This window comes from Symphalangus syndactylus, chromosome 14 (genome assembly GCF_028878055.3).
Source record: "Symphalangus syndactylus isolate Jambi chromosome 14, NHGRI_mSymSyn1-v2.1_pri, whole genome shotgun sequence".
Taxonomy (NCBI): Eukaryota; Metazoa; Chordata; class Mammalia; order Primates; family Hylobatidae; genus Symphalangus; species Symphalangus syndactylus.
In genome coordinates this window covers 70,451,643-70,478,469 of record NC_072436.2, presented here as the reverse complement: position 1 = coordinate 70,478,469, position 26,827 = coordinate 70,451,643, and the positions used below count along the sequence as shown (strand labels likewise).

The 26,827-nt window shown below is 41.5% G+C and overlaps 1 protein-coding gene across 4 annotated transcripts; it reads left to right on the top strand.

Annotated features, from left to right (window-relative positions):
• Nucleotides 1-1,009: 1,009 nt before the first annotated feature.
• On the top strand, nt 1,010-26,621 carry MXD1 (MAX dimerization protein 1). 4 transcript variants are annotated; one of them, XM_055242534.2, is made up of 6 exons: nt 1,010-1,394; nt 2,119-2,218; nt 7,707-7,736; nt 21,310-21,424; nt 23,194-23,353; nt 24,084-26,621. In XM_055242534.2, the coding sequence occupies exons 1-6, from the start codon at nt 1,322-1,324 to the stop codon at nt 24,269-24,271; spliced, it is 666 nt and encodes a 221-aa protein (XP_055098509.1). In that variant the 5' UTR covers nt 1,010-1,321; the 3' UTR covers nt 24,272-26,621. The 4 variants fall into 4 exon arrangements, with proteins under 4 accessions (XP_055098509.1, XP_055098512.1, XP_055098510.1 ...); XM_055242535.2 differs by having other exon boundaries at nt 1,082-1,394; nt 24,087-26,621; XM_055242536.2 differs by lacking the exon at nt 1,010-1,394 and adding an exon at nt 1,505-1,645.
• The last annotated feature ends 206 nt before the right edge of the window (nt 26,622-26,827 follow it).

Here is a 26,827-nt window from a genome sequence, read left to right as displayed (position 1 = left end):
GTGTTTTCATCTAGAATTAAAAGGGAGGAGAAAACCCCAAAAGAGATTTAAGTCAAAGAATCTTAGGGTTTAATGCCATTCTGAAGGTTCAGGAAGTTTCTGAGCTTTAAAAAGCCGCTCGCGTGGAAGTAATTAATTATTCCATCACTTCCCGGGGGTGGAGGGGGGTGCGGAAAAGGCGCATGAGCTCAATGCTGTATACTGCAGCCCGATTCCAGCTCTTTCTTGAGGGCTGAAAAAACGCCGGGCGGCGAGCATTTAACAACGGCCAGGCTTTTCTTCTCAAGCCTCGCAGCAGCCACGTGGCGCCTGCCCGAGCTCCCGGCTCACCGGCCACTAGCCTGCACAGCTCTTCGGGAGGATTCGCGGCTGGGCCCTCGCCAGCCCGAGTTCCGCGAAGCCCGGAACCTCCAGGGCCGCGGCCACCAGACCCAGGGCTCCGGCCCCGAACCCAAGCGGGGCAGAGCGCCCAGGCGACGCGAGGTGCCAGCCTTCCATTCGAGGGACGCCTGTCAGGTCCCCGGAAGTTTTCCCCAGGGACAGGTCTTGGCAACAGGTCCGAGGCGAGGCCGGGTGGAGCAGAGCTCCGTAGCGGCTGGTGAATCAGCGCCGCCCAGTGCCAGACCGGCCCTCCCAGCCAATGCCAGACCTAGTGAGGAGTAGCCAAGCCGCTGACCATCAGCCACTTAGGGCTCGCCTGGCCTGGAGAAAGGTGACATCATCGTAGCTGGGAGGTTTCCGAAGGCTTCACCAATGGGAGACCGGCGAGGTGCTTGCCTTCTACAGCTCTTGGCCAATACTAACAAAGCAAAAGGGGGCCCGGGTTGTTGGTATAGAACCAATGGGAAACAAGGAAGGAGCACGAGGCGGAGTTGCGAATCCTGTCACCAATTGGAAAGAGGGGGTGGAGCCCGGGCCTTGTCAAGTGTGACCAACCAGCGAGAGGAGCGGACTTTGCGGGGTGGAGCCGTGAAGCCCTCTCCCAATCGCACAAGTGTAGGGGCGGGGCATTCTTTGGGGGGCCCAATGAGGAACGCGGCCGAAGCTGGCCTGTCAAGAGAAGGGGCTGGGGGCGGGGAGATGGTGAGTCGGGGATAAACACTCCGCGGCGGTGGCGGCTGCTGCTCTGCTCCGGGTTCTGTCACTGTGTCGGCGGTGCCCAGCTCACTGGCCCCCTCCCTCTCTTGTCGAGCGTGGTTGCCAGAGAGGCTCCCTCAGCCCTGCTCCGCGGGGTCCACAGCGGGCTCTACAGCGGTCCGGCTGCGGCAGCGAGCCCGTGGGCAGTGGGGGTTGGTCCCGTGGCTCCGGCCCCCGGTGCAGAATGGCGGCGGCGGTTCGGATGAACATCCAGATGCTGCTGGAGGCGGCCGACTATCTGGAGCGGCGGGAGAGAGGTGCACGGGGACGGGGAGGGGTCCACTCGAACCTAGGCCGGGGGTCATGTGGGGCCGGCCTCAGGTCCGGGCGCCCAGCCGCTCCGGGGGTGGTTGGAGGCGGGGAGACCGCGAGCGCTCCCAACGCCTCCGGCTCTCCCCACGCGCGGTCCGAAGGGAGGCCGCCGCTGCCCCAAAGCAATGAATGGGGTGGAGAAGGGGCTGCCGCCCGCCGGGGTCCCGAACGCCGCCCCTTCCCCAGCCCTTCACGAGTGGGTGGCCGGGGCCCCCTCCGATAGCCTCCCTGGTTTACCTCACCCGGGCTGGTCCCGGCCGGCCCCCAGGTGGGCCTGGCGCCCCCGTCTCCTGGGCAGAGGAGCAGCGCCTCCCCGTCCCCGGCTCACGGTGCTTGCCCCGCACCTTCGCCTGAGCTGGTCCCACTTAACCCGCACCAACCTGCTGTATGTAGCCAGTGGGGAACCCAGACTGCGTGAGCTTAGCCACTACTGTGTCTTTCTCAACAATGAGCAGCTGGAATCCTCCTTACACCTGCTCCGAACTGACGATATTCACACAATGTTTTTTTTTTTTTTAAATCATTGTTCTCAGAATTCCACCTTACTCCATTTAATTATTTCCACAATATTCTTTTAAAGATAAATAAAGGAAAAAGGAAATACTGTAGAGAGGAGAGAGTATTAAATATTCTGGGCCCATTCATTAACTGGATCCTCCTGTTTTCTAGAAGCTGAACATGGTTATGCCTCCATGTTACCATACAATAACAAGGACAGAGATGCCTTAAAACGGAGGAACAAATCCAAAAAGAATAACAGCAGTAGCAGGTAATTTGGTAAATACTTCTTTCTGTCTTTTAGATTATATTGTAGGTGACACAAACTGCTGAATGTAAGTTGCCTGTTGTGATTATAACCCTATAAATTTACATTGTGGCCGTCGTGATTCAGTAATGTACACATGGACTTAAGCCATTGCAGGAAGCTGTTTCTGTTTGGGTTGAGGGAACTGAAAAGAAAAATAGAAATGTTTTACATTTCTTTGTGAACTTTATTCAAAATTTAATTTTGCTTTTCTTCCCTTTTGGAACAAAAAAATCTGTGGAAGCTTCAAGTGAGATTAGCAACGGTGACAATATTTTCCCTTCAGAAGTTGCAGATTCAGGGCAAGTTTTCCATAAGTCAAAATGCTGGACATTATCCATTTCTTTTACTTTTCATAGTAATGATTTTATAAACACATTAAAGTACCTGACTTGGCGTAAGTGATAGGATCTCATACTAGACATGTAAATTAAATACAGTAGTTTGTTTGATACTCTAATTTGTCACCTCTATTTGTAATGGCAAAGAGGAATGATTGAGGTTAAAACCTACCTCTTTAGTGATAGAGGAATATATAATACCGAAATATTAATATGCTACAACCTTTCCATGTTAGCCTCATAGATTATCTTATACTGTAGTTCTTAAAAGCTGTGAATCTCACCGGAGATTTGGTTCATGGTCAGTTAAATCACATATTAAAGTCCTATGCATAGTTTCTGGTACATATAAATAGTCCATCAATGTTACTGCCCGTTTCCCCCCTTCTTTGCCGTTAAAATATAGTTGGCTAGGAAATTTGTTCTATTAGATCCCTTCAACTATACCTTTCCTGCCAGTAAATTAAAAGCATTGACATTTTCGTCACTGGTTTAGAATCCTTATCCCTCACCCTCATGAATAACTCCTTGCAAGTATCTATTTGGATATCCTCTGTGGCTTAATACAGACCAGGGATTTCCCACTTAAACCTAAAAATCACTTGTTCTTGCTGCGTCTTCTGTACTTGGTTCACCTCTTTAGTATCGTTAGTGGAACCACAGGATGTGAGCAGCATTACTTGTGCCATGCCCTTGAATAAAAATGGCACTTGAAGGATCAACCTGGTAATTACCTGGTGGGTTTTGCTTGTCCTCCCACCTTAGCATTACCTGAAGGTGGTAGCCAGTAGTTTTGTGCATGGGTATGAAGGCACTTTAAGAAAGATGTTAATACTGACTTGTAATATGCAATGGTATAAAAACAAGCTGTGTTGCATTTTGTTACAGTATTTTTTAAAATTTTGTTTAGAAGAATTTTGAGGCCTTTCAGTTAATTTTTCTGGAAAAGCATCATCCATTTTTGCTTTTATTATTGTCCACTAATGATTTGAGAGGAATTGTCCAAGTTATTTATTGAGGCTTAATACCTTAACACTTTATTTTTTTCCTTAGTTTCACAGGAAGGTTGTAGGGGATGTTTACTAGTGGGGATAAGAAAATGAGATGTTGAAGTGGCTTGGTCCCAAAAGATGATTAGGAAAGAAAAATAATAGTAGTTAAGAATCTTAAGCCAAGAAATGGATTCTTTCTAGTATCTTCTCATTAATAATCAGTACTATGCCAAAAAAAAAAAAGGCTACAAATCCTTCTGTTAATGGGTTGGTTTGCTTTCCACGGTTAGAGACAGGGGATTATCACAGTTGTCCATATACCTGACTGATAGTGAGGTAGTGTAATATATTCAATGGTGTAAGGATTTCTGAGAGACCATGATTAAACCTAGAGGTAGCACCAGCCAAACGTGTGAGGCAAGAGCAGGTAGTTTTCTTTCAGTGTGATCATTTCCTTCATGACTCATTTGGAATAGCTCCTTTTCTGAGGAACAAGCAATCATAACCGAGAAAGCAGCTTGACCCCATGATTTGAATCGGCTTTATATCCTCAGCCATGTATGGTCAGAATTTTGAACTGAGGTAAAGGATAGGGAGAGATTACTGCTGGTTTACATAACCCTTGGATAACAGTTTATTCTTGTTTATACAGGTTGAAATGCTATGCTTTTTGCTTGTAGAGTCTGGGAAAGTACTTTTCCTTGGACAATAAAAGATAAGATTTTGCCACATAGGAAACTTCTTGGGAACTGAAACTGCAGATCTTATTCACGTTCCTCTAGTTGCTTATTAAAACAACAAAAATGAAAATGAAATTGTGAATATCAATTGTTTTTTGAAATTATCCATAGAACTGCTGGAATATGGGAAGATGGAAGTTTCTTTCCTACTGATTTTTGAAGTCAATTACTAACTATTTAGAATTGAAATCTAGAACTTTTTAAAAGTGTGTTTTGTTCAATGAGTAAAGCAAGCTTTGGCACTCATGTGAAAGAGGAAGTTCAGGACTTGCCACCCAGTTGTTTTATAAGACAGTGTCTAGAGTGACCTGACATGAGGAGTGTTTCTGAAGCCAAGGATTTTTCCTGGTTATCTCAGATATGCCATAATTTGGCTTAGTTTTTTTTTATTAGAGTGTATTTTTAAATGGTGAAATTTGACCTTTATCAGTGATTCCAGAGTTATCCATTGTTTTCCGTAATCACATGGAAAATAGTTTTGACACAAGGTATCAGTGTGTTCTTACAATGCTTTAATTAAAAACGTAAGTGTTTACCCATCAATGGAGGTGGCTGGCAGTCTCAGAACTGATCATTTTTGAAAGGGCTGCTTTTTATTAATAACTCAGTAAACTAGATACACTTCAGTAATGCTCTAGCCGTTAGGTATAAGTCCCCCTTTAAAAAGCAGCATGTGTTTAACACTCAAGTAATCAAATAAAATCTGTAGTTTTAAAAATTTTGTTCAAATTTTGGAAGAAGTTGTGCCTCCTATGGAGTTTTTTTAAAAGTTTATTTTGGGGATTCAGAATTTTGTGTAAGTATATAACTCTATTTATTAGTTTATCTATATATTTTCAAAGAATCCAGAAATATTTGGTAAGAATTTCCTGTGTGCTGTTATTTTCTACTCTCTTCTCAACCTATTCACTTTCCTCTCCTCCACCTACAAGGGATGGTCCTTGTCTACAGTTAAAGAGGGTAGTCTCAACTAACTCTTGGCATATACTTTCATCCATTTTATTTAATTTATTTATTTATTTTTAGACAGTCTCACTCTGTTGCCTAAGCTAGAATGCAGTGGTACCATCTCGGCCTACTACAACCTCTACCTCCTGTGTTCAAGTGATTCTCCTACCTCAGCCTCCCGAGTAGCTGAGATTACAGGCGTACGTGACCATGCCTGGCTAATTTTTGTATTTTTAGTAAAGACAGGTTTTCGCCAGGTTAGCCAGGCTGGTCTTGAACTCCTGACCTCAAGTGATCCACCCACCTCAGCCTCCCAAAGTGCTGGGATCCCACTGTGCCCATCTACTTTCATCCATTTAAAAAAATCTGTCAGGGTTCGAACTTACTAGTCCCGGTTAAAGTTAAAATGCCACGTGCTTTAGAGCCAAAGGTTTGCAGTATATGCCAGATTCTTGTTAACTATAGTATCCTGTTGGCCACTGAAGGCAATAAACCTTCAGAACAATGTGACTGGAGAATGCTCAGGGATAACCAAGTGAATCAATGTAAAGCTTTTATTTCTTTTTAATTGAGATGGGCTCTTGCTGTGTTGCCCACACTGGTCTCCAACTCCTGAGCTCAAGCAATTCTCCTGCCTTAGCCTCCCAAAGTGCTGAGATTACAGGTCTGAGCCACCATGCCTGACAATTTTAAAGTTTTGTTTTGTTTTTTTTGTTTTGTTTTGTTTTTGAGATGGAGTCTCCCTCTGTCGCTAGGCTGGAGTGCAGTGGCACGATCTCAGCTCACTACAACCTCCGACTCCCTCGTTCAAGCGAGTAGCTGGGATTACAGGCACGCGCCACCACGCCCAGCTAATTTTTGTGTTTTGGTAGAGACAGGGTTTCACCATGTTGGCCAGGATGGTCTCAATTTTCTGACCCATGATCTGCCTGCCTTGGCCTCCCAAAGTGTTGGGATTACAGGTGTGAGCCACTGCACCCGGCCTAAAACTTTTAAATTAACCAATTTTGGCTTGGTTTGAATACATGAGGTCCATGTATTGTTTACCTAGAAAACAAATATTCTAAACTTAAAATACTGTCATTTTCTCATTTATTTTTTCTTCGTGAATAAAAATTGCTTCCCAAGATCCCTGTGAAAGAGAAGTTTAATGCTAGGTTGGAAATTTCTCATTTCAAGACAACGTCCTCACTTCCACTGCCATCCCCCCACATTCACTGTCCTTACCCCCATTCTCTGATGAGTGAACTTGGTGGTGGTGCCCCTGATGTAAATGAGTGGCTGAGCACTCTTGAGGTGGTATTCCTCCATGATTGCTGTGAGAATTTATCTCCTAAGCCCAGTAAGGTGCTGATTATGGCCCCACAGAATTCATGAGCTGAACCAGGGAGTAAACTCCTGAGCTGCTTAAATTCTAGAGAATTTTCATAAGAAAGGTCACGATTCAGCTCCTTTATAATGCTGGTAACTTCTTCCAAATTTATAACTGGTTAGGAAGGGGTTGTGTGAGGAGGACACTAAAGGGGCCACATTGACTTCTTATGACTTTATGGTAACTTGTCCATAAAGTCTTAGGCCAGACCTTGTCTTTAAGGTCAGCCATAAATACACTAATCATATGGTTTCATATCCATCACACCTTTCATCCAAGGCTGTCTAATCAGTTTTACAGCTGTTACCTCATTGGTCCATACTTGTTCAGTAACTAATTGGTAATTATTTTTATTCTCATTTTATAGACAGGTTAACCAGTAACAGGATAGTAAAGAATTTTATTCATTCCACAGTATATCAGTGGCAAAGCTGGACTTCACATTTCTCTAACTTCTGCTTTAACCAACTTATCATCTTTATATTGAGCTGAACTTTGGAAACCCCTTCCTAAAATCATTTGGTTGCTATTTAACAGTAGCATCTTGTACATGATAGTTACTTCAAGGAGTCAGAAGATTGGGGAAGGGGGTTATTTTACTATTTAAAACAATATAGTCAAGCAACTTTACACAAAATTTTGGTGTATGCTACCCCTAGGGAAAACTGCAGGGGTGGGGTAGGGGTGCTACCTCCGCTTTTCTACCGTTAGCCTACAGAAAGCTTTGTCGTATTATATAACGCGAATTCACATTGCATCGTGCAGCTGTTTTTGTATAAATAGACCCCTTTTATTTCTTGTCTTAAAATGGATTATTTTTCCACTAGAGAAGGCATGCTTCTTGGTTTGTCGCTTTACCTTGAACTCTATTTTAGGATTTACATTTATCTAACTCTTCAAACGGACTAATTTTTTTAGTAGAGCCCAGTTAATTTTTCTCCCTTTCTACATCTCTCCTATCAACTTCAGAGAGAAAGAAGTTAAAAGAATTGAGTTGGCGTTGAAGTAGTTCTTTAAGACAAAAATATCTTATTCTTCTCTTATTGTTCCCTCTTTCAGATCAACTCACAATGAAATGGAGAAGAATAGGTGAGTTGGGGATTTGGGAGGTGGAATGCGGGGAGCTTTGTTGCATTCTCTGTTCATTAAGTTCAAACTTGGTTGCTCTTTTTGACTATTCCCACTAGTAGCACCTGATTTCAGAATTCACCCAGCGCCCTCTAAGCAGCATTGCTCATAAATTACTTAGGTAGATGTAGAGCTTGCCAGTTAAAAGACCACACCCCTGACCCTCACCCCCACCAGCCCATTCCTGAAGAAGGCCTTTGAATGACTATTCCACAGACCAAAGCATTTTAGTCAGAGGCAACATTTCCACAAATAGTGTTTTTAAAAAATTACATGCTACTGAATATAATTGGCAGTGTTATCTAAAATACGTATAGACAGATATATATATACAAACATAATATACATGTATGTATATATTAACACGTGTATTAACATGTGTATGTATGTGTATTTGCAGTTTACTTGTGAATGAAGGGCCTCAAAATTCAGGCAAATGTGTGCATGACAAAAATTGGAGATGGTGCCTAACTAGAGGAGGCCTGCCACCCTCACTGGGCTCCATCTTGCCGCAGCCTGAGTGGAATCTCTCTCACCTGGATTGCCTCTTGCTGCTTACTTAAATCTTTATTTTCCAAATCAAGTTACCCCTCCTTCAGTGAGGCAGCCAAGTGATTCTCAACTCTGGTTGCACATTAGAATCACTTGCAAAGCTTTCTGTGTATTTTTGAACATATTTTTATATTAAGCACATTATACACATACACTTGTATATTTTTCTGGTGAGGGTAAAGAACAAAGGTTTATTTCTGCTGATTCTATAAAATAACTTTTTATTATAGAAAATTTCAAATCTGGCCAGGTACAGTGGCTCACACCTGTAATCCCAGCACTTTGGGAGGCCAGCCTAGCCAACATGGCAAAACCCTGTTTCAACGAATAATACAAAAATTAGCCACATGTGGTGGCACATGCCTGTAATCCCAGCTACATGGGAGGCTGAGGCAGGAGAATCGCTTGAACCCTAGAGGCGGAGGTTGCAGTGAGCCGAGATCCCGCCACTGCACTCCGGCCTGAGCAACAGAGTGAGACTACGTCTCAAAAAAATAAATAAATAAAAAGTAGAGTGACTAATGTAATCAACTCCTATGTATCCATTACCCGGCTTCAGTAATTATCAACATTTTGTCAGTCTTCTGTAAGCAAAACCACCTCTTCCCATGAAGTATTTTAAAGCAAATTTTCTTGTATCTCTAGTAAACACCAAAAAAAAAAAAACCACATAACACCCGAAACAACAACAACAAAAAAAACCGCTTGCTTTTACCATACTGAAAAAAAATTAATGATAACTTTTTGTGGAGCTTTTAAAAGCCAACAAACAAAATTAATGCCCAAACGTTACCCTTAGCAATTCTGATTTAATTGGTTTGGGTTGAAGCTGTGCACTCATGTGTTTCAAAGGCTCCCCAGGTGATTCTCATGTGCAGCCATGATGGAGAACCATTGAACTAGCCTCATTCTGGTCTCTGAGCTCCCATCAATTTGAAATGCGGGCTACCCATCCAAATTGAGTGCTTTCCCAGTGCCCTGCATGAACAAGAAAAGGATGTGTAATGATGGCTCTGTAAAGACATGTGGTTATTTCCTGCCAACCCTCTTTGAAAAAGGAGCCTGACTCTGAAAGTCAGGATCTGAATGATATTTATGTTTAATCAGTGAAAGGGCAGAGTAAATTCCCAAGCAGGTAGAATCCGGGAAGAGGGCGGTTAGCTTTACTCCACTATGGAGTTTCGTGTGTGTGTGTGTGATGGTGAGTGTGCCTCACTGCACATACGCTTCTGCTCATCCCTCATCTTCCCTTTTAATTGTTCTATGATTGTGATTGACCATGTTTTAAGCTGGAGCTTCCTTTATGCTTTAGCTATTTACATATCATGAACTAGATACTCAAAAGTATCTCTTCTTAAAGGGGAAAGGTAGTCAGTTATGGCTTCTCTTTCTCATCTTTAGATTTTCTCTTCAGATTCTCTCCCTTCTTCCTGCCTTTGCAGTGATTTGGGTAAACCAGGACTATTTCTTCTGAAAAGTCTTCTAGTTCTTCACCCCTCTAATACTTTAGTTTGGTATTTATTTTTATTATTATTAAAATTTGATCCCTTCACATAAAGACTTACTAAAACTTTGTGACTTTTGCCTCTGCAGGAATGCCACAGAATGTCAATTGTATTATTAATTTTAGCATCTCAGGGATGTTTATTTTCTGTCTATGGTGGCCCCAGAACTTGTGCGTGTTACTGGGTATTAAATGCGTTCATAGTAGGGTATTAGATCAGCAAGGTCCCCATCCCAGATAAATGTGCAGTTGTCCAATGGGAAAGATGCAGAGACAGTTTCAGTTAATATACTAAGTGCTAAGATTGAGATGTGCAGAAGAAGCTAGAGGTAAAAATTCTGGAAAACTGGACATGAAGTCACCACTAGGCAAGCTGCCTATAATTGAGCTTGCTTCCATATGACCAGTCAACTTTTGCTTGTTGAAGGGTTAGTTACCTAGTTTCCTTCTTTTCTTTTTTGGAATTTGGTCTTTTAAGGTCTTGATAAACTTTCTAGTCTAGAACATGTGAACAGAAGAGAAGGAAAATCAGGACTTAGTTTACTTAATTTAAGCAAGCATTGGTTGCTGCAGTTCAGGGGAGGTTAAAGTTGCTGGGCTCCTCTCTCTTATTAGTGTGGATGCTTAAGAACTTCAGGGTTTGGAGGTCAGTTGAACAGCTGTTTTTGTACTCTCCCTGGTTTTAGTAGCTGAGTTCTATAAAAGAATACCACTCTGGTAAATGCTAATTCACTTTAGCCATTTTTTACCTGATAACATTGCATAAAAAGATTATCATGGCTTTCGTTGCTTCTCGGCCTTTTGGCTAAAATCAAGTGTGAAAAGATTGCCATGGCTCTCAAAAAAAAAAGAAAAAGAAAAAAGAAGACGAAGAAGAAAAGGCAACTTAGCAAAAGAACTTCTAACAATGGGATTTTCCCTTTTCTTGATATTGCAGAGTTGATTATACTTGGGTTAGTTTTCTTGAACGGAAACCTTTTCTATGGCACTTTAGAGATTCTAAATAGTTAGTGTTACTCTATGTTATCAGGACTCCATTCTAAGGATATTATACCCAACACCAACACTTTGAAATATCTTTGCATTGGTGGGACAATAAAAGAAAAGACTTCTAGAATGGTGGTGGTAGTATTTTCTACTCAACAGAATAGGTGTTGAGCATCTAAGATGCCGTGTATTAGGTGCTGGGACTACAGAGTCCAGTAAAGGCTACACACTGCTGTGGAGGAGCTCAGATTAATATCACTCTGCAGGGGGTTTGTCAGTCAGCACATGGCCTGTGTTTCTCTGCATTTTAACTAATTTTCTGGGTCTGATCTCCTAAGAAAACACCCTTGGGAGGGTGCGGGGTGTGTGTATGTGGTTTTTCTTTTCTTTTTTTAAACTAATCTTGCAGAAAATTTTGAGAAATATAGAAAATAATACTAAAAATTTAAATTGTCCATAGTTCTAGCACTCAGAGAAAACCAATGGAACTTGGAAATATATCTTTCCAATTGTTTTGGAAAAGAACTGAAAATATAGTTTTGTGTAGAAAGTTAGAAAATTCAGAAAAGCACAAAGAATATAAAAATCACCTGTAATAGGCCTCTCAGAGGTGACACCTGCTAACATTTGTTCTATATCCATCTAGACTTTTGTGTGTACTTTTTTTTAACCAACATGGGATCGTATAGTAATAATTTGTAGCATCTTTTCCAGTTATAAACATTTTCCAGTCATTAAATCTCCTTTTCCAACATTAATGTCCAATATTATATTATATGAATACGTTAAACCTCATATAATCAGTCCCCTAGTTTAGATTCTTCCCAGAACCTAAACAATGCTTTCTTAAACCACCTGTAGAAAAATCTCTGTCCAACGTCATAATTATTTCCTTAGGATAAATGTATAGCTATGGAATTGGTGGTGAACACATTTTTAGGATTGCTGGATTGTCCACCAGGCAGGTTACAGGCAGTATTTTCCCTACACTTCACAAGTTGATGTTATAACTTAAAACCTTTATGAGTTTGATAAGTAAAAAATAAAAATACAGGCAACTTGTTTTAATTTGCATTTCTCATACTACTAGCATAGTTGAACAATTTTTATGTCTTTGACTCTGTGTGTCTCTTTGTGTGAATTGTCTATTAAATAGCCTTTGCCCAATTTTCTACTAAAGAATTTATCTTTTTATTTTAAAAAGTTTCCATAATATAAAGGACATATATGAAAGATATTGACACTTTTTCTATCACATAACTGTCCAGTTTATCATTTAGCTTTACAGAATCAGTCTTCCCTCACTGATTCGAGTTGCTGCCTTTGGTGTATACTTAATTTTTGTTTATGGCTAAGTCTCTTTCTAGACTTATTCTTCCAGTCCATTGATCCATCTCTTCTTCCTATGCCAATATATACCCTTTCATTCTCCTTTTTTTTTTTTTGCATGCTCTTATCTATTTTCACCAGTTTATTTTTCCTGAAAAAAATTTTAATCTGTGAATTTCCCAACCGCTGAATTCTTTTGGGAGTTTAAAAATTGACATTGCATAATTCCAATATAAATTAACCTTTAAAAGTTCATGCTTATATATTAGATCTTTTCATCCAGGATTTGGTGTGTGCCTTAATTTATTCAGATCTCTCTTCTGTCTCTAGCAAAGTTTTGTAGTGAAGTTTTCCACACAGGTCTTATACATGTCCTGTAAAAGGTATTCCTGGATTTATATATTTTTAGATTGCTATTGGTTTCCCATTTTAGTTAACTAATTGATTATTGTTGGAATATAAACATATTTGAATCTTTTGTTGTTACATACCCTTTATTGATGATAATTCTGCTATTTCTCTTAACTGAGAATTCCTCCAATGTAAAATAAAGCCTTTCAATGAACCCCTCAGCAAATGGAGACTGGGCAAACACATGTGAGCTACAGCCAATAGGTCAGGAGCCAGGTGGTAGAATAGACTCTTTTTTCAAAAGATGGCTCCGGCATCTCCTTTAATAGTAGACATCCATTTTTCTGGAATGGTACATATGCAGCTCTTGCTAGAATTAGGTGCCTGGTCTAGAGCTACTACCTCTGCCAGAGTCTTCTGACCCTGTGACAAAAGATTTCCATGTGTGCTCCATGGGGAAGACTCCGCAGCCCAATCTAAGCTGTTATTTCCATTTGGTCAAACAGTATTTCAGTGGCATCTGGCCTGGCATGAGAAATCAATTCAGTCAGGTCTCTTCTGAAAGAATATTCTAATTGATTACAGGTCCCTATAGTTGTTCCTTTTGGGTTTTGATTTTTCAAATGACCAAGTCCCTTATATGGAAAGGGCTGGGGCCTGACTTTTGCGCTGCTCCTGAGTTGTGGTATGCATTGCATCACTCTTATTGTTTCTGAACTTTCTTGACCACATTCAGATTTCACTCTGGGATGTTGTAACAAGTCCATGTTTGTTGCAACACTGGGTAAGGTTATTACGAAGGAGAGACACAGCGATCAGTGTATAAATCCAATCTATATTGATGGTCTGGAGAAGAACTCACATTTGTACCACGAGAATCATCTTCCTTGTACTATAACCCTTGAGTAGATGACACCTGCCTTTGGCAAGACTTGGAGGAGAGACACATGCTGGTCATTTGACCAATTTCCAGTCTCCTATCTGAAACCCTGTGGCTATTCCCTTACTTTTTGTCATAGGCATTAATAGTCAAATAGTGGGATAGAGCCAACAGGTATGATTATAATATATATGTTGTATTTGAAAATTAGGCTCTGAAAAGGAAATATTAATGCAGTGTACTTATATATTTCATACTTTAATAATGAAGTGATCTTATCTCTCCAAAATGTAGCCACTGTGAACTGCTATTTATGTATTATTCACTGAGTATATTACTATCTTTGTATTTTCTACAAAGATTTATCCGCACAATTGTGAGAAATATTCAAAACCTTTTAGGATTCCAATTAAGTTAGTAATAATGATGCGCTTGGCAATTGTTTAGAAAGGGATCATTTTAGAAAAAGGAGGAAAGTATTTTTTCCCTCTTCAAAGCATGACTTGTAGTCTTCACCTGGATTTTTTTTTCTGTTTAACCCAGTAGGGCTTTGTTCTCAATGCAGAATCTCTTGTGACCCTTGACATTTTAAGGGATTAATTTTACAAGTCCCATTATTTAAACTCGTTCCTTCTTACTCTATACTAAATACCTGCTTTTCCTTATTATACAGCTCATACATACCCATATCTAAAATTATTTTTGTTCAACCTCCAATTATCTTATAGGATTTAAGATGCTATTTAATTGGGCAAGTCTGTGCCCACACCAAGATAGGTGATAAAATGGTGAAACCTCAGAGTTAAACAGGCCACCCTGTTGAGGGTGATCTATTTGGAAAGGAAAAGAAGGTTATGATAGGCTGTGAAAACTTGGAAAGAAGTTAAGTCAGATGGGATGTTTGAGGGTGAGGGAAAAGAAAGAACGTGTTTGGTATGAGCAAAGGGGAGCCCATTCTATAACTTTAGGTGAGAGCTGGTATCTATCAGTGTTTGAATATAGCTCCTACAAATCATTCTGCAATAATTCATCTACATGTTTGAGCACTCCAACTAAATTTTAATTACCTCAAAGGTAGGGACTTGATCTTACTCAATATTGTATCTCAAGACTTGCTGGGGGTGCTGGCTCACACCTGTAATCGCAGCACTTTAGGAGGCCGAGGTGGGAGGATCAGTTGAGCCCAGGAATTCAAGACCAGCCTGGGCAACATAGTGAGACCCATCTGTACCAAAAAAATAAAAAATAAAAAAATAAAAACCTGTAGTCCCAGCTACTCAGGAGACTGAGGTGAGAGGATTGATTGAGTCTGTGAAGTTGATGCTACAGTAAACTGTGATGGCACCACTACACTCCAGCCTGGTTGACAATGCAGAAAAAAAAGAAAGAAAATATAGCCTGGGACCTAAGAAAGCAGCAGAACATAACATAATAGTTCTCTCTTTTTTTTTTTTTTGAGATGGAGTCCTGCTCTGTCACCCAGGCTGGAGTACAGTGGCACAATCTCAGCTCACTGCAGCCTCTGCCTCCCAGGTTCAAGCGATTCTTGTGCCTCAACCTCCTGAGTAGCTGGGATTACAGATGTGCGCCACCACACCTGGCTAATTTTTGTATTGTTAGTAGAGATGGGTTTCGCAATGTTGCCTAGGCTGGTCTCGAACTCCTGGCCTCAAGTGATCCACCCTCCTCGGCCTCCCAAAGTGCTGGGATTACAGGCGTGAGCCACTGCGCCCGGCCCAGCCTGTTACACTTTCAATAAAGAGAAGTAATCACAGATAACAGTGCTTCCTTCACACACACACATACCCACATACCCCTCATTTGGTACCACTTCTGGTCTTGATTACATCCAAGTCAGGAAGAACTTTAAGGATAGTATATTAAATGCAGGAGGCACTATCTACGATAGCACCATCTACCTAATAATCCTATTCTGTTGAATCTATTCCCCAATTTGCAGATCTACTAGCCTGAGAGAGATCCATAGATAGAATCAAGGAAGCATTGTCTGGAGGCAGAAATAAGAAGAGCTACAGTCAGAATTGTCTGAGACACGCAGGTTAGCCCAGGTGCCTTCTATCAGTGCCAAAGCTCTGGTAGGAGCTGGTGCCTCAAACAGCTCAGCACCTTCTTCATTAATAACTTCCTTCACTTGGATATTTACTTTCCATAATTCATGGCTGGCAAGAGTTAAGGAAAACTAACAGCAGAAATACGTGGTATCTGAATATATTTTATATTTAAATCTTTAATCTGTTTGGAATTTATTTTGATGTTAACCTCCTCACTCTCTTGCCATTTTCTGAATAATCCATTCTTTCCCCAAGGATTTACGGTGTTATCTCCTTTATGTGCTAAAGTCCTATCTATTCTTAGGTCTGTTTCTGGGGATTTCTGTCCTATTCACTTGATTTGTCTGCTATTCCTGTATTAGTACTACACTGTTTTTAATTATTGAAGCTTTATAATACAATTTAATATCTGGTACAGCACATTCCTCCTCATTATTCTTCTTTTTCAAACATTTTGGCAGTGTCACACACATCTATTCTTCTAGATGAAGTGTAGTCCCAGCGTTAAAAAGAACACTGTTGGGAGTTTTTTTCTTGGAATTGTGTTAAATTTGTAAACAAACTGAGGAACATTGACATTTTTTGTTTGGAGGATTCATATCCAGGAATCTGCTATTTTTTTCATTTACTCAAATTTTCTTGTGTCTTTCAACAAAGTTTTATAGTTTTCTTCCCATAGATCCTTCCCAACCTGTTTTAAATTTGCTCCTCAATATGTTATGCTTTCTTCTTGCTATTGCACATGAGATATGTGAAGATCTCTGTGCTTGGACTTCCCAAGTCAATACATATTTGCCTCTATTTTTATTCTCCTTTGGCCATTGCAGTCAAGATCAAGGAGGGAGGCCCAGACTCTTCAGGACACTTGCTCCTGCAGCAAGCAGAAGTGAGGCAGCTGCTTCCCTCCCAACCTTGGAATCCTTTCTACCCCTGCCTCTCCATGATTTGAATAGGAAATAAAGGAATCTTTTATTTTGCATTCATTGGCTTTATAAAACCCTTGCTAATTTTGTAAATGTAAAGAAATAGTACTTTTAGCATAAGCACTTTCTGTGTTTCCATAGAAAATGGATTAGATTTTCCATTAATTATTTTAATGACAAAAGATGTCCATTTTCTTCAAGAAAGTGTTCAGAAAAATGGATTTTGCCAGATAGCCTCTGTCTGCCTAGTGAGACATTTTTGAGTACCCTATTGATTGTAAAAGGAATATGATAGTGCTATTATTATCTGTGTTTGCTTACAGCAATTCTCCTTCTACAGAGGAAGCTAGGATTGAAAGAATAACTGCTACCATATACAGAGTACTCCCTGTCAGACCCTGACCCAAGGGCTTCCATACCTTGTCTCAGTCAATACCCATCACGGCCCTCCCAGGGAAGCACTTGTCACACTCATTCTACTGATGAGGAAACTGAGGCTACACAGAGTTAAGTAATTTGCTCAAGGTCACACAGGGAGTAAGTGACAGAGCGAGGATCTCAAACATTTACTCTTTTTTTAATATTAACTTCATTTTTAATTTTCATGGGTATGTAGTAGGTGTATATATTTATGGGGTACGTGAGGTGTTTGATACAGGCATGCAGTGCGTAATAATCACATCAAGTAAAATGTGGTGTTCATCCCCTCAAGCATTTATCCTTTGTGTTACAAACCATCCAGTTCTACTCTTCCAGTTATTTAAAAATATACAATTATTTTGACTATAGTTACCCTGTTGTGCTATCAAATACTAGGTGTTATCCATTCTTTCAAGCTATTTTTTTTTTTTTTTTTTTTTTTTTTTTTTTTTTTTTACCCATTAACCATCCCCACCTCCTGCCCACCCCCACTACCTTTCCCAGCCTCTGGTAACCCTCCTACTCTCTATGTCTGTGAGTTCAATTGTTTTGATTTTTACATCCAACAAATAAGTGAGAATATGCAATGTTTGTCTTTCTGTGCCTGGCTTATTTCACTTAACCTAATGACTTCCAGTTCCATCCATGTTGTTGCAAATGACAGGATCCCATTCTTTTTCTGGCTGAATAGTACTCCATTATGTATATGTACCACATTTCTCCAGACATTTACTCTTAATGGCTACATTAGTATTTGGCTGCATAGTGACTGAAAGAGAATTTTTTTTAAAAATTAAAAATAAAAATCAACAAAATTTGGGATACTTAAAACTTACTGAAGAGAATCTATAGTTGTATCTAAATTTGTTATTACTAGTTATGGGCCATACTCAATTCAGAGCATGACTTATTATAGTTCAAAGATTGGTTTCTTTATGCCACTGTAGACCAAAGGTATATCAGCCTATTCAGAATAATTAAAGTTATATTTCTGAAGAGTCAGAAGGTGAAGTTTGTTAAAGTCCATGGCCTAGGTACAAAGCAGTGTGGATCAGTGCTAAAGGAAGAGGCAGCGGGGTGCCAGGAAGCTGGGAGGTAGCTCTTGGCAACAGAGGGAAGACCGGAGAAGATGTGACGGGAGGAGAGTCAACTTCCCGGGTCAGACTGAGGTGTCGGGTGGCTTCCTGTTGAGGATACATGGCAAAACCCCTGCTAGTTCCCCAAATGGGAGTTTGACCTGGTTTAAAATGGGACAGCAGGGCAGAGGAGCAGTCAGAACTGGGAAAAGAGAACTGAGACGGGTGTTTGTTCTGCTTGTTTTGGATCTGAGAGCTCCGTGGGTACTCAGAGCTGGCAGAGGGATTCTGGATCCCAGGAGTTTGTGTGTCTGTATGTGTGTCTGTGTGTGTGTCAGGGTTGGAGAGCCTTGGTAGGAGCTGTACGTAACAGAGGGGTCTGTTTGCTTTTTTTATCTGGTTCGGGGATTGGATTTCACTACTATATGATGGAACTGAGTCTACTTAATATATTTCATTGCTCTCCTGTGGTTGGCCCGGGCACCAGTGTGGGGATTTCTGCAGGCAGTGGCATGTGGGCAGGGGGCAGCCATCAGGCTGCAGCAGTGAGGCGCCGGAGAAGGCCAAGGCAGACACTGCCAAAGACAGAGTTGGCTTTGGGTCTCTGCAAAAATTCAGAAAGAATTCTGGTCCTATTTTTGTAGAACTAGGCCAGAAAACACTGAATGAACAAGTATTAGCCTCAGCTGGAATTAGTCAAATGGCTTATTTCTAGTTTCACAACTAGGAGTGTTCTTTGGAAACCCACATTTGGGTAGTGAAAATTGCACTTTCTGGGCAAGACTCCTATAAGGCTAGAAATGACAATGCATCAAAAGATGACTTTATTATATTTTTATCAGTGGACAAACTTCCTAAAAAAATTCACACACTCATATCTGCGTATAAACCAACATCATAAAAGTACTAATATGACACTGTTCTGAATCATGCAGTCTTTGCAAATAACAAGCTGGCTGAAAAATATTTAAATATAATTTTAATTTTTGAACTTTTTCTTCTAATTTGAAAATTAGCTCACACCTGTAATCCCAGCACTTTAGGAGGCTGAGGCAGGCAGATCGCTTGAGGTCAGGAGTTCAAGACCAGCCTGGCCAACATGGTGAAACCCCATCTCTACTAAAAATACAAAAATTAGCCAGACGTGGTGGCGGGCACCTGTAATCCCAGATACTCGGGAGGCTGAGGAAGGAGTATCTGTTGAGCCTGGGAGGTGGAGGTTGCCGTGAGCTGAGATCACAGCACTGTACTGCAGCCTGGGCAACAAGAGCAAGAACTCCGTCTCAAAAAAAAAAAAAAAAAAAAAAAAAAAAAAAGGAAAAGAAAATTAGTCTATAAGTTTTATGGCAAGAAATAAATTAGACAAATTTATAAATGTATAAATTATACTTTCTCATGGTGTTTCTAATAACATGATCTATTTTCGTGGCTCTTTTTGAAGAATATTATCCAAGATGAACAAGTATATTTTACACACACGTTTTCTTCCCTTCCCTTGTCCCACCACATGAAGTAGTGGGAGGAGCAAACCTGTAATGTGAGTCTTTGCTGTGACTCTGCCACATGGACAGGTTTTCAGAACAAGTGAAAGACTTACAAAATAGTAAAGCCCTTGTCCCATTACCTCTTCCTAGCTCAGAAATGAATGCTGTACTCCCTAAGCTTGCCAAGCCTTAGAGCACCCTTGGAGAGTTTAGGACAACTTCTTCATGACCTAGAAGAAGCAGGAGGCTCAGAAGGAAGGAAGTCTAATGCCTCGCTTACTAGCCCTGCCTTGGGGGAACATCCTGAAGTCTCCCTGGAGAGTGTGAATTGACTTCTTACATTAATATCATGCATATTCACCTGTCCTATAGCTTTCTGAAGCCATTTCCTTTTTTTGGTCTACATTTTCAACTTTTGCTATTACAGTACAATTCTTAAGAGGAAAAAAGGCAAACCTATAAGCCATTGCATTGTTTCCCAATTCAGCTGGAGGGGAGCCTCCTAGATTCCAGGGAGCTCTGCTCCAAGTAGGTTGTGTGTGGGCAATGAATGTTATCTAAAACCTGAAGACTCTGAGCACTGCTGAAGAGATGGACTCTGTCCTCTAGAAGCTTAAAGTCTAGTTGAATAGATGACATAATCCATTCAGCAAACACTTATTAAGCATGTGTGTGTTTGAGGCACAGTGGCAGCACAGCAATGATTAAGCTGCAATCCTGACTTTCTAAGGAGACTGCAATGAATGGTCAAGTAACAAATACAAAACAATTCAAGCAGTACAGTGAACTTCCCAGTGAATAGTATAAACAATTAAGTGGTGCTCAGAAAATAGAGGAATCACTGTGAGCTAGGATGGCTTGGGAAGGCTTTAAGGACGTGGTAAGCTTAAGCAAAAACCCCAAATCTCGGCTGTTTCTTACATTCACAGAAGATTCTGTGAATAAAGAATCCAGGTTCTAGAATAAAGCACAAACCATTTCAAGGAAATGTAAATTTCTAAATTGGAGCAACTCTCGTGCTCTCTCGTCAGTCAGTTGCCGTGACTGCTGCTTCATCCAGCCCTTCTCCTTCTCCCACTCTGTGCCATTGCATCAGTCTGACATACTCCAAGAACAAAAAGTATAAAAAATGACTCAGTAAAACCCCCCTCGCTTCCTTCCTTATCTCTGTCTGACTGTTCCTTGCCTTCTCCCTGCCCAGCCAGTTTCTTATGTGTCATTCCAGAGTTTGTCTACATACAAGAAAACATGAATATAGATTGTTGTTTTCGTCCATCTTTAAGATAGCATGGTATACTCACAGTTTGGAATCTTGCTTTTCTCCACTTAACAATATATCTGGAAAATCTTTCCTAATAGGACATAAAGCACATTCTCATTCTTTTTGATAGCTACATAGTACTCCACGGTGTGGATGTAGCATAATTTATTTAACCACTTCCCTCCTGGCTGGTCATTTGAGTTGTTTCAGTCTTTGCTATTACAAATAAATCTTCAACAAATAACTCCACAGATATATATGCTCCTTGACTTATGATGGGGTTATGTCTCAAGAAGCCCATCATAAATAAAAAACATCCCAAGTCTAATATGCATTTAATACTTCGATAAATTAATTATAAATTTAAAAAATTGTAAGTTAAACCATCATGAGTCAGGGACCATTACTGTATATAGTATTTACACATGTGAATGACCATATAATAGCAGATATCATTCCCTACCCCAGCACTTGTATTATCAATAGACTTAGCTTCGAAAACCTTGGATTTTGCTTCTCATTGGTTTTCACCAGAGTTGTCTGGTTCAAAATATGTTTATTCAGCCAGAGGTCATTGGTAGCATTTGCCATCGCAAAGCCTGGGCAACTTCACACTCTTTTAGAACTCATTCTGCCTAGGGTGCTTCTGGCCCACTGTGAAACTCTCAAATGCTACTGTGGTCTTGTTTTCATAGACGGGCTCATCTTCGCTTGTGCCTGGAGAAGTTGAAGGGGCTGGTGCCACTTGGACCCGAATCAAGTCGACACACTACGTTGAGTTTATTAACAAAAGCCAAATTGCACATAAAGGTAAGTGTATTGTTGGGATGCTGCTTTATCTTTACCTGTTCAGGGAGGGTTTGTCTGTTGTTACATCTCCAGGACAGTCCTCTCCCCTGAACTCCTCCAGTCTGGCTATTGGATGAATCACAGGTACCTCAAATGCAACATATTCAAAACCCAACTGAGTGTTTCTCACGCCCATGCACCAGAGGTTAAATGGTCCATCCAACTCTCCATCCAGTTGTACAAGCCAGAAACTCAGGAGTCCTTGATAGCTCCTGCTCCTTAACCATATATCTAGGCCATCTCCAAGGCGTAAATATTTTACAACCCAATCTACTTCCATCTTCACCCCCACTGTCTACTGCAATAAAATCCTCAGAGGTCTCCTTATATCCCTCTGGGTCCCTCCCATCTGCTTTCCATGCTTCCTGAGAACAGTCCTTCCAAGGCACAAATCAACATGTGACCTTGTTTAAAATTCTTCTGTGGCTCAGGACAAGCTCTGTCACCTGGCCTGCCCCAGGCTGTGCCTTGCCTGGTCCTCACCTGCCTCTGCAGCACCATCTTGTTCCCCAATTCCCCTTTCTCCAGCCCTTCTTCCAGTCCCTGGCACTGTCATATTGTCTTACTTTAGGGCCTTTGTCCATGCTGTTCCCTCTGCTTGGTACACTTTCCCCTCTCTTCTTCACCTAGAGGACTTCTACTTATTCTTCAGATCACAGTGCAAGTCTCTGTAGCTCTGAGAATCCTTCGCTGACTTTGCAAATCAGTGACCTCCTTCCTGTGACAGGTGGTCCCGTCACTGGCTATCTCTTAGCCCTGTCATAACTGACATTTGACAGTGGTTTGTGTGACCATTGGGTTGTCTCAATCCTTAGACTGTACACTCCACGACGGAGGGGACTGGGTCTTTGTGCTCACCTCGCAGCCCCAGCACCTCCTAGGGTGTCAGGCACAGAGTTGACACTCTCTATGCTACCTGAATAGCAAAGGGTAAGGGGAGTTAGATTCAAAGTCTTGAGAGCCGCAGCCAAAATCCCTGTTTGGCATGTTTGTATAATCATATTATAGTTGGACAAATGTTACTTTAATTATGGTTAGAAGCCTGCATTCATGACAATTCTGGGAGAAAACCTCTATTTAAAGCAAAACAGCTACAATTAAACAATCTTCTTAATTATCTGAAGAATATGAGAAGCTAGGGGGCAGATTTGTAAAAATGAGTATTCTATGGAAATGTGTTTTCTAAACTCTTCTGTTGGACAAATTAGAATCAGGACATCAAAAGGGACTATTATTTCCTGCTAACAAACAGAAGTTAATTGAGATTTGGCATGACACAAAAAGTGCTTGTGTAATTGGGACATGTACTTGAATAAACATAGTTTTAAATGGAAACGTGTTTCTTAAGCTCCCATCACGTGCAGTTTTCTAGTTCGGAGATCAGGTGTTCAGGAGATCGCTGCAAACAAGGGAGATCAGGTTGGGGGCTGCTGCCTGCAGTCTTTTTGATACTAAAACTGAGGGCTACCAGGGTGCCAGCGTGTGAGAGCTCACCCCCAGAATCCCTGTGACAGGACAGGTACCCCCAGCACTGGCGATGTTGAAGAGTCAGACGAAGCCAGGAGTCACTGGCCAGTTGACTTCCTGTCTCAGGCAGAAGCTTGATGAGTGGCACCGAAAGGCATCTGAGGAAGTGTGGCGCATTCCACTGCTAGAAGGGAAGATGCAGGGGCCATTGCCCATTTAGAAATCTCCCTGTGGGGCCCAACAACTACCCCTTTAACTTGCAGAAACTTGAAGATTGTGACAGAAAAGCCGTTCACCAAATAGACCAGCTTCAGCGAGAGCAGCGACACCTGAAGAGGCAGCTGGAGAAGCTGGGCATTGAGAGGATCCGGATGGACAGCATCGGCTCCACCGTCTCCTCGGAGCGCTCCGACTCCGACAGGGGTGAGCCCTTCTTGCTCTCCTCCCTGTCTCCCTTGTCCTCTCCCATCTTCAGAGCAGGGGTTCAGTGCTGCGGACAGGAGGCAGAGTGTAAGAAGAACTAAGACACTGGGTATGATGTAGAGAAGTCCAACAGTGTGACCTCCAGTGACAGATTCCTCCTCCCTGCTAACACTTAGGTGACAACCCACAGAAGAGTTTGATTGGGGTTGGTTTTCAGCCTAATTTGTTTTGTTTTGTTTTGTTTTGTTTTGTTTTGTTTTGTTTTGAGACGGAATCTTGCTCTGTCACCCAGGCTGGAGTGCAGTGGTGTGATTTTGGCTCACTGCAACCTTCCGCCTCCCGGGTTCAAGCGATTCCCCTGCCTCAGCCTCCCAAGCAGCTGGGATTATAGGCACGCACCACAATGCCTGGCTAATTTTTGTATTTTTGTAGAGATGAGGTTTCACCATATTGGCCAGGCTGGTCTCGAACTCCTGACCTCAAGTAATCCACCCACCTTCGCCTCCCAAAGTGCTGGGATTACAGGCGTGAGCCACCACACCTGGCCAAATTTTTGTATTAGTAGAAACAGGGTTTCACTGTGTTGGCACAGCTGGTCTCAAACTCCTAACCTCAAGTGATCCACTCGCCTCTGCCTCCCAAAGTGCTGGGATTACAAGCATGAGCCACCGCGCCTGAGTTTTCTGCAGAGCGCTTTCATCAATGTTCTTCTCTCTTGTCCTCCCTGCAGAAGAAATTGACGTTGACGTGGAGAGCACGGACTATCTCACGGGTGATCTGGACTGGAGCAGCAGCAGTGTGAGCGATTCTGACGAGCGGGGCAGCATGCAGAGCCTCGGCAGTGATGAGGGCTATTCCAGCGCCAGCATCAAGAGAATAAAGCTGCAGGACAGTCACAAGGCGTGTCTTGGTCTCTAAGAGAGTGGGCACTGCGGCTGTCTCCTTGAAGGTTCTCCCTGTTGGTTCTGATTAGGTAAGGTATTGGACCTGCCCACAACTCCCTTGCACGTACACTTCAGTGTCCCACCTTGACCAAAATCAGCTTTGTAACTGTTTTCAAGGAAGTGCTTAGGACTGTGGGTTTCTGATTGCATCCACTAGCTTCTCTTTTTCTCGCCATAAAAATTTGTCTCTGAGAGACTATACATTCCAATCAATTTGAAGCATCCAAGAATTCTTAGACCGAATAAGCAATGTCCGCATCTCAGCAGTCCCCCTCTTTGCTCTCCTCGTGTCCTCTCCCAGACCTTTCTTCCAGTTTTCTGGCTTACTATGTTACTTGCCTAGGAGGAATGTCCAAGTGTGTCTTGTACTTAGGAAACTGAAGGAAACAAACTTTTGAAATTGAGATCCTGATCTCGGAACTCCAAAGTAAGCTTTGAAAGCAGCATTTAAGAGCACTTAACCATGGACCTCACCACCAGTGAGGAAGTCAGGAATACCTCTAGAAAACACGCCCTTCACAGCGCGCATGCTCATTCCCCCGACGTACCGCGTGTGGATGGGAGCAGTATTTCTCACTTTAAAATGGACACCTTGATAGTGTGTCTTTGGGGTTGCACAGCTCATCAAAGTTCCAAATTGTTTGTTCTCACAAACAAAACGGTACAATCTATTTTTGTGCGATGTTCTTGGGACCTCGCTGTGTTCTGCTATCTCGAGGCACATTCTCCCCTCCAACTTTGTTAATGCTACTTGTCTCTGGAACATTTTTTTTTCCTACCTCAGAGATAAATGAGATCTCCATTTCCCACTTAACACAGTGATTATCCTTTTTTCCCCCCAAAATAGTGACATTTGGTCCAATTATAATCTATTTTCCTATTGAACTTTCAGCAATAACTGAGCTGTGGCACTAGCAGAGCTAGTAGCCATTATCAGTAAAAGGAAAAGTCCACATTTCTACTCTCTGTTGCGGGTGAACTAGAGAGGATGGTACACCGTTACTAGAACTCCTCTCCTTATTGATTATTTTTGGACACACCCAGAAACTTCTTTATGGAGGCTTTTGGGTTGATAGTTTAAAAGGCTGATTTTTCTTTTTGGTTATGATTTCTCCCTAAAGTGGTCTCCGACTTTGTAGCATTTTTATTTAAGCTAAAACAGAGCACATGTATATGTACATAAGACACATTAAATCTATAAATACTATTTATTCATTTTATATAAACTAATGTAATGGAAAATAAATTCTTATGACTTTGTGCTTTTATAGATGTTCTAGAAACTTTGTATGTAGGTATCTACAAAATTAGTTCATTCCCCTGAATATTTTTGCATTCATATTTTTGAGGTCTTGATGTTTTCAGCCTCTGGCGAATCTTTTTCATTGAATTTGAACCATTTGTAAAATCTGTGATGCTGAAGCAGAGTGTGTCACAAAGTGATGAGAACATTCCTAAAATCCATGGACGCACTGCGACCTAAGGGCTCAACGGCTGACTCGGCAGCGGGCAGCCACCCCACGTTCCCCTGTGGTCACTTGCACACCACAGCCTGAAGCTCCCCCAGCGCCTGCACCTCGCACACAGCTAAGGTCAAAGTTCAAACGCACTCCACACGGAAGCTCATTCTATACCCGAAGAGCAATCTCAAAAAGCAAGATTACTTTTGTGTTTTTTTAAAAATGATTCTTTAATGTATTTTTCTAAATGTTCTAATTGGAAGTAGCGGACTCCTAAATGATTCCGAAGTCATCTGTAATTCTTCTGTTTTTGTTTTGTTCTGTTTTTTCTTGATTTCAGCTTTGGGTGGGGGGAGGGGCAGGTGACACAAAGGATTTTTTTTTTAATTTTTGGAATCTTTTCCAATAACCAGCTATAGATTTGCACTGAAATACAACTTGTATGCCTTTTGCATTTTTAAAGCCTGCTTCCTGGATTTAAGCAGAGTGATAGTGTTCAAAGAGCCAGTTCAGCCTGTAACATATTTGAAAAAGATATGTCTGCACTTTGAGGTCCCTTTTGAATGCCATTCACTAGACCTCTCAAGCATTTTGTTTCATTGCTACATCCAAGCGCCTCACAAGTCCACGATGCGGGACAGCATCAAAAGCTCAAGACTTTGGAAAAAGCTTGTGGGCTTGCACTGGGGGAGGGAAGGGAACAAAATTTGTGTACTTCTTTGTTTAATTTAGAAATAAGGCATCCAAGAGATGCCATTATTTTCTGTTTCAATTGTTGTGCCTTTGAGTTAAACTGCATTTTTGTCTTTTGGTTGAAATCTGAAATGTACTGTCCCAATATAAAACAGTAATTATTTGACCTTTGCACTGTTTGTCTGGTCCTTTTCAATTTGATTGCATATAAATGTGGAACTTGATAGATCTCTATATTTTTAATGCACTTGTGATAAACTGGCAGCAGGGTTAGACATTACTTTCAAAGCTCGAGGTAGACCGAGTCAGCATGCTAGACAGGCTTCTCTCTCTAACCAAAACTGTAATCTTCAGGACCAGCAAACTCAGCCCAAGGC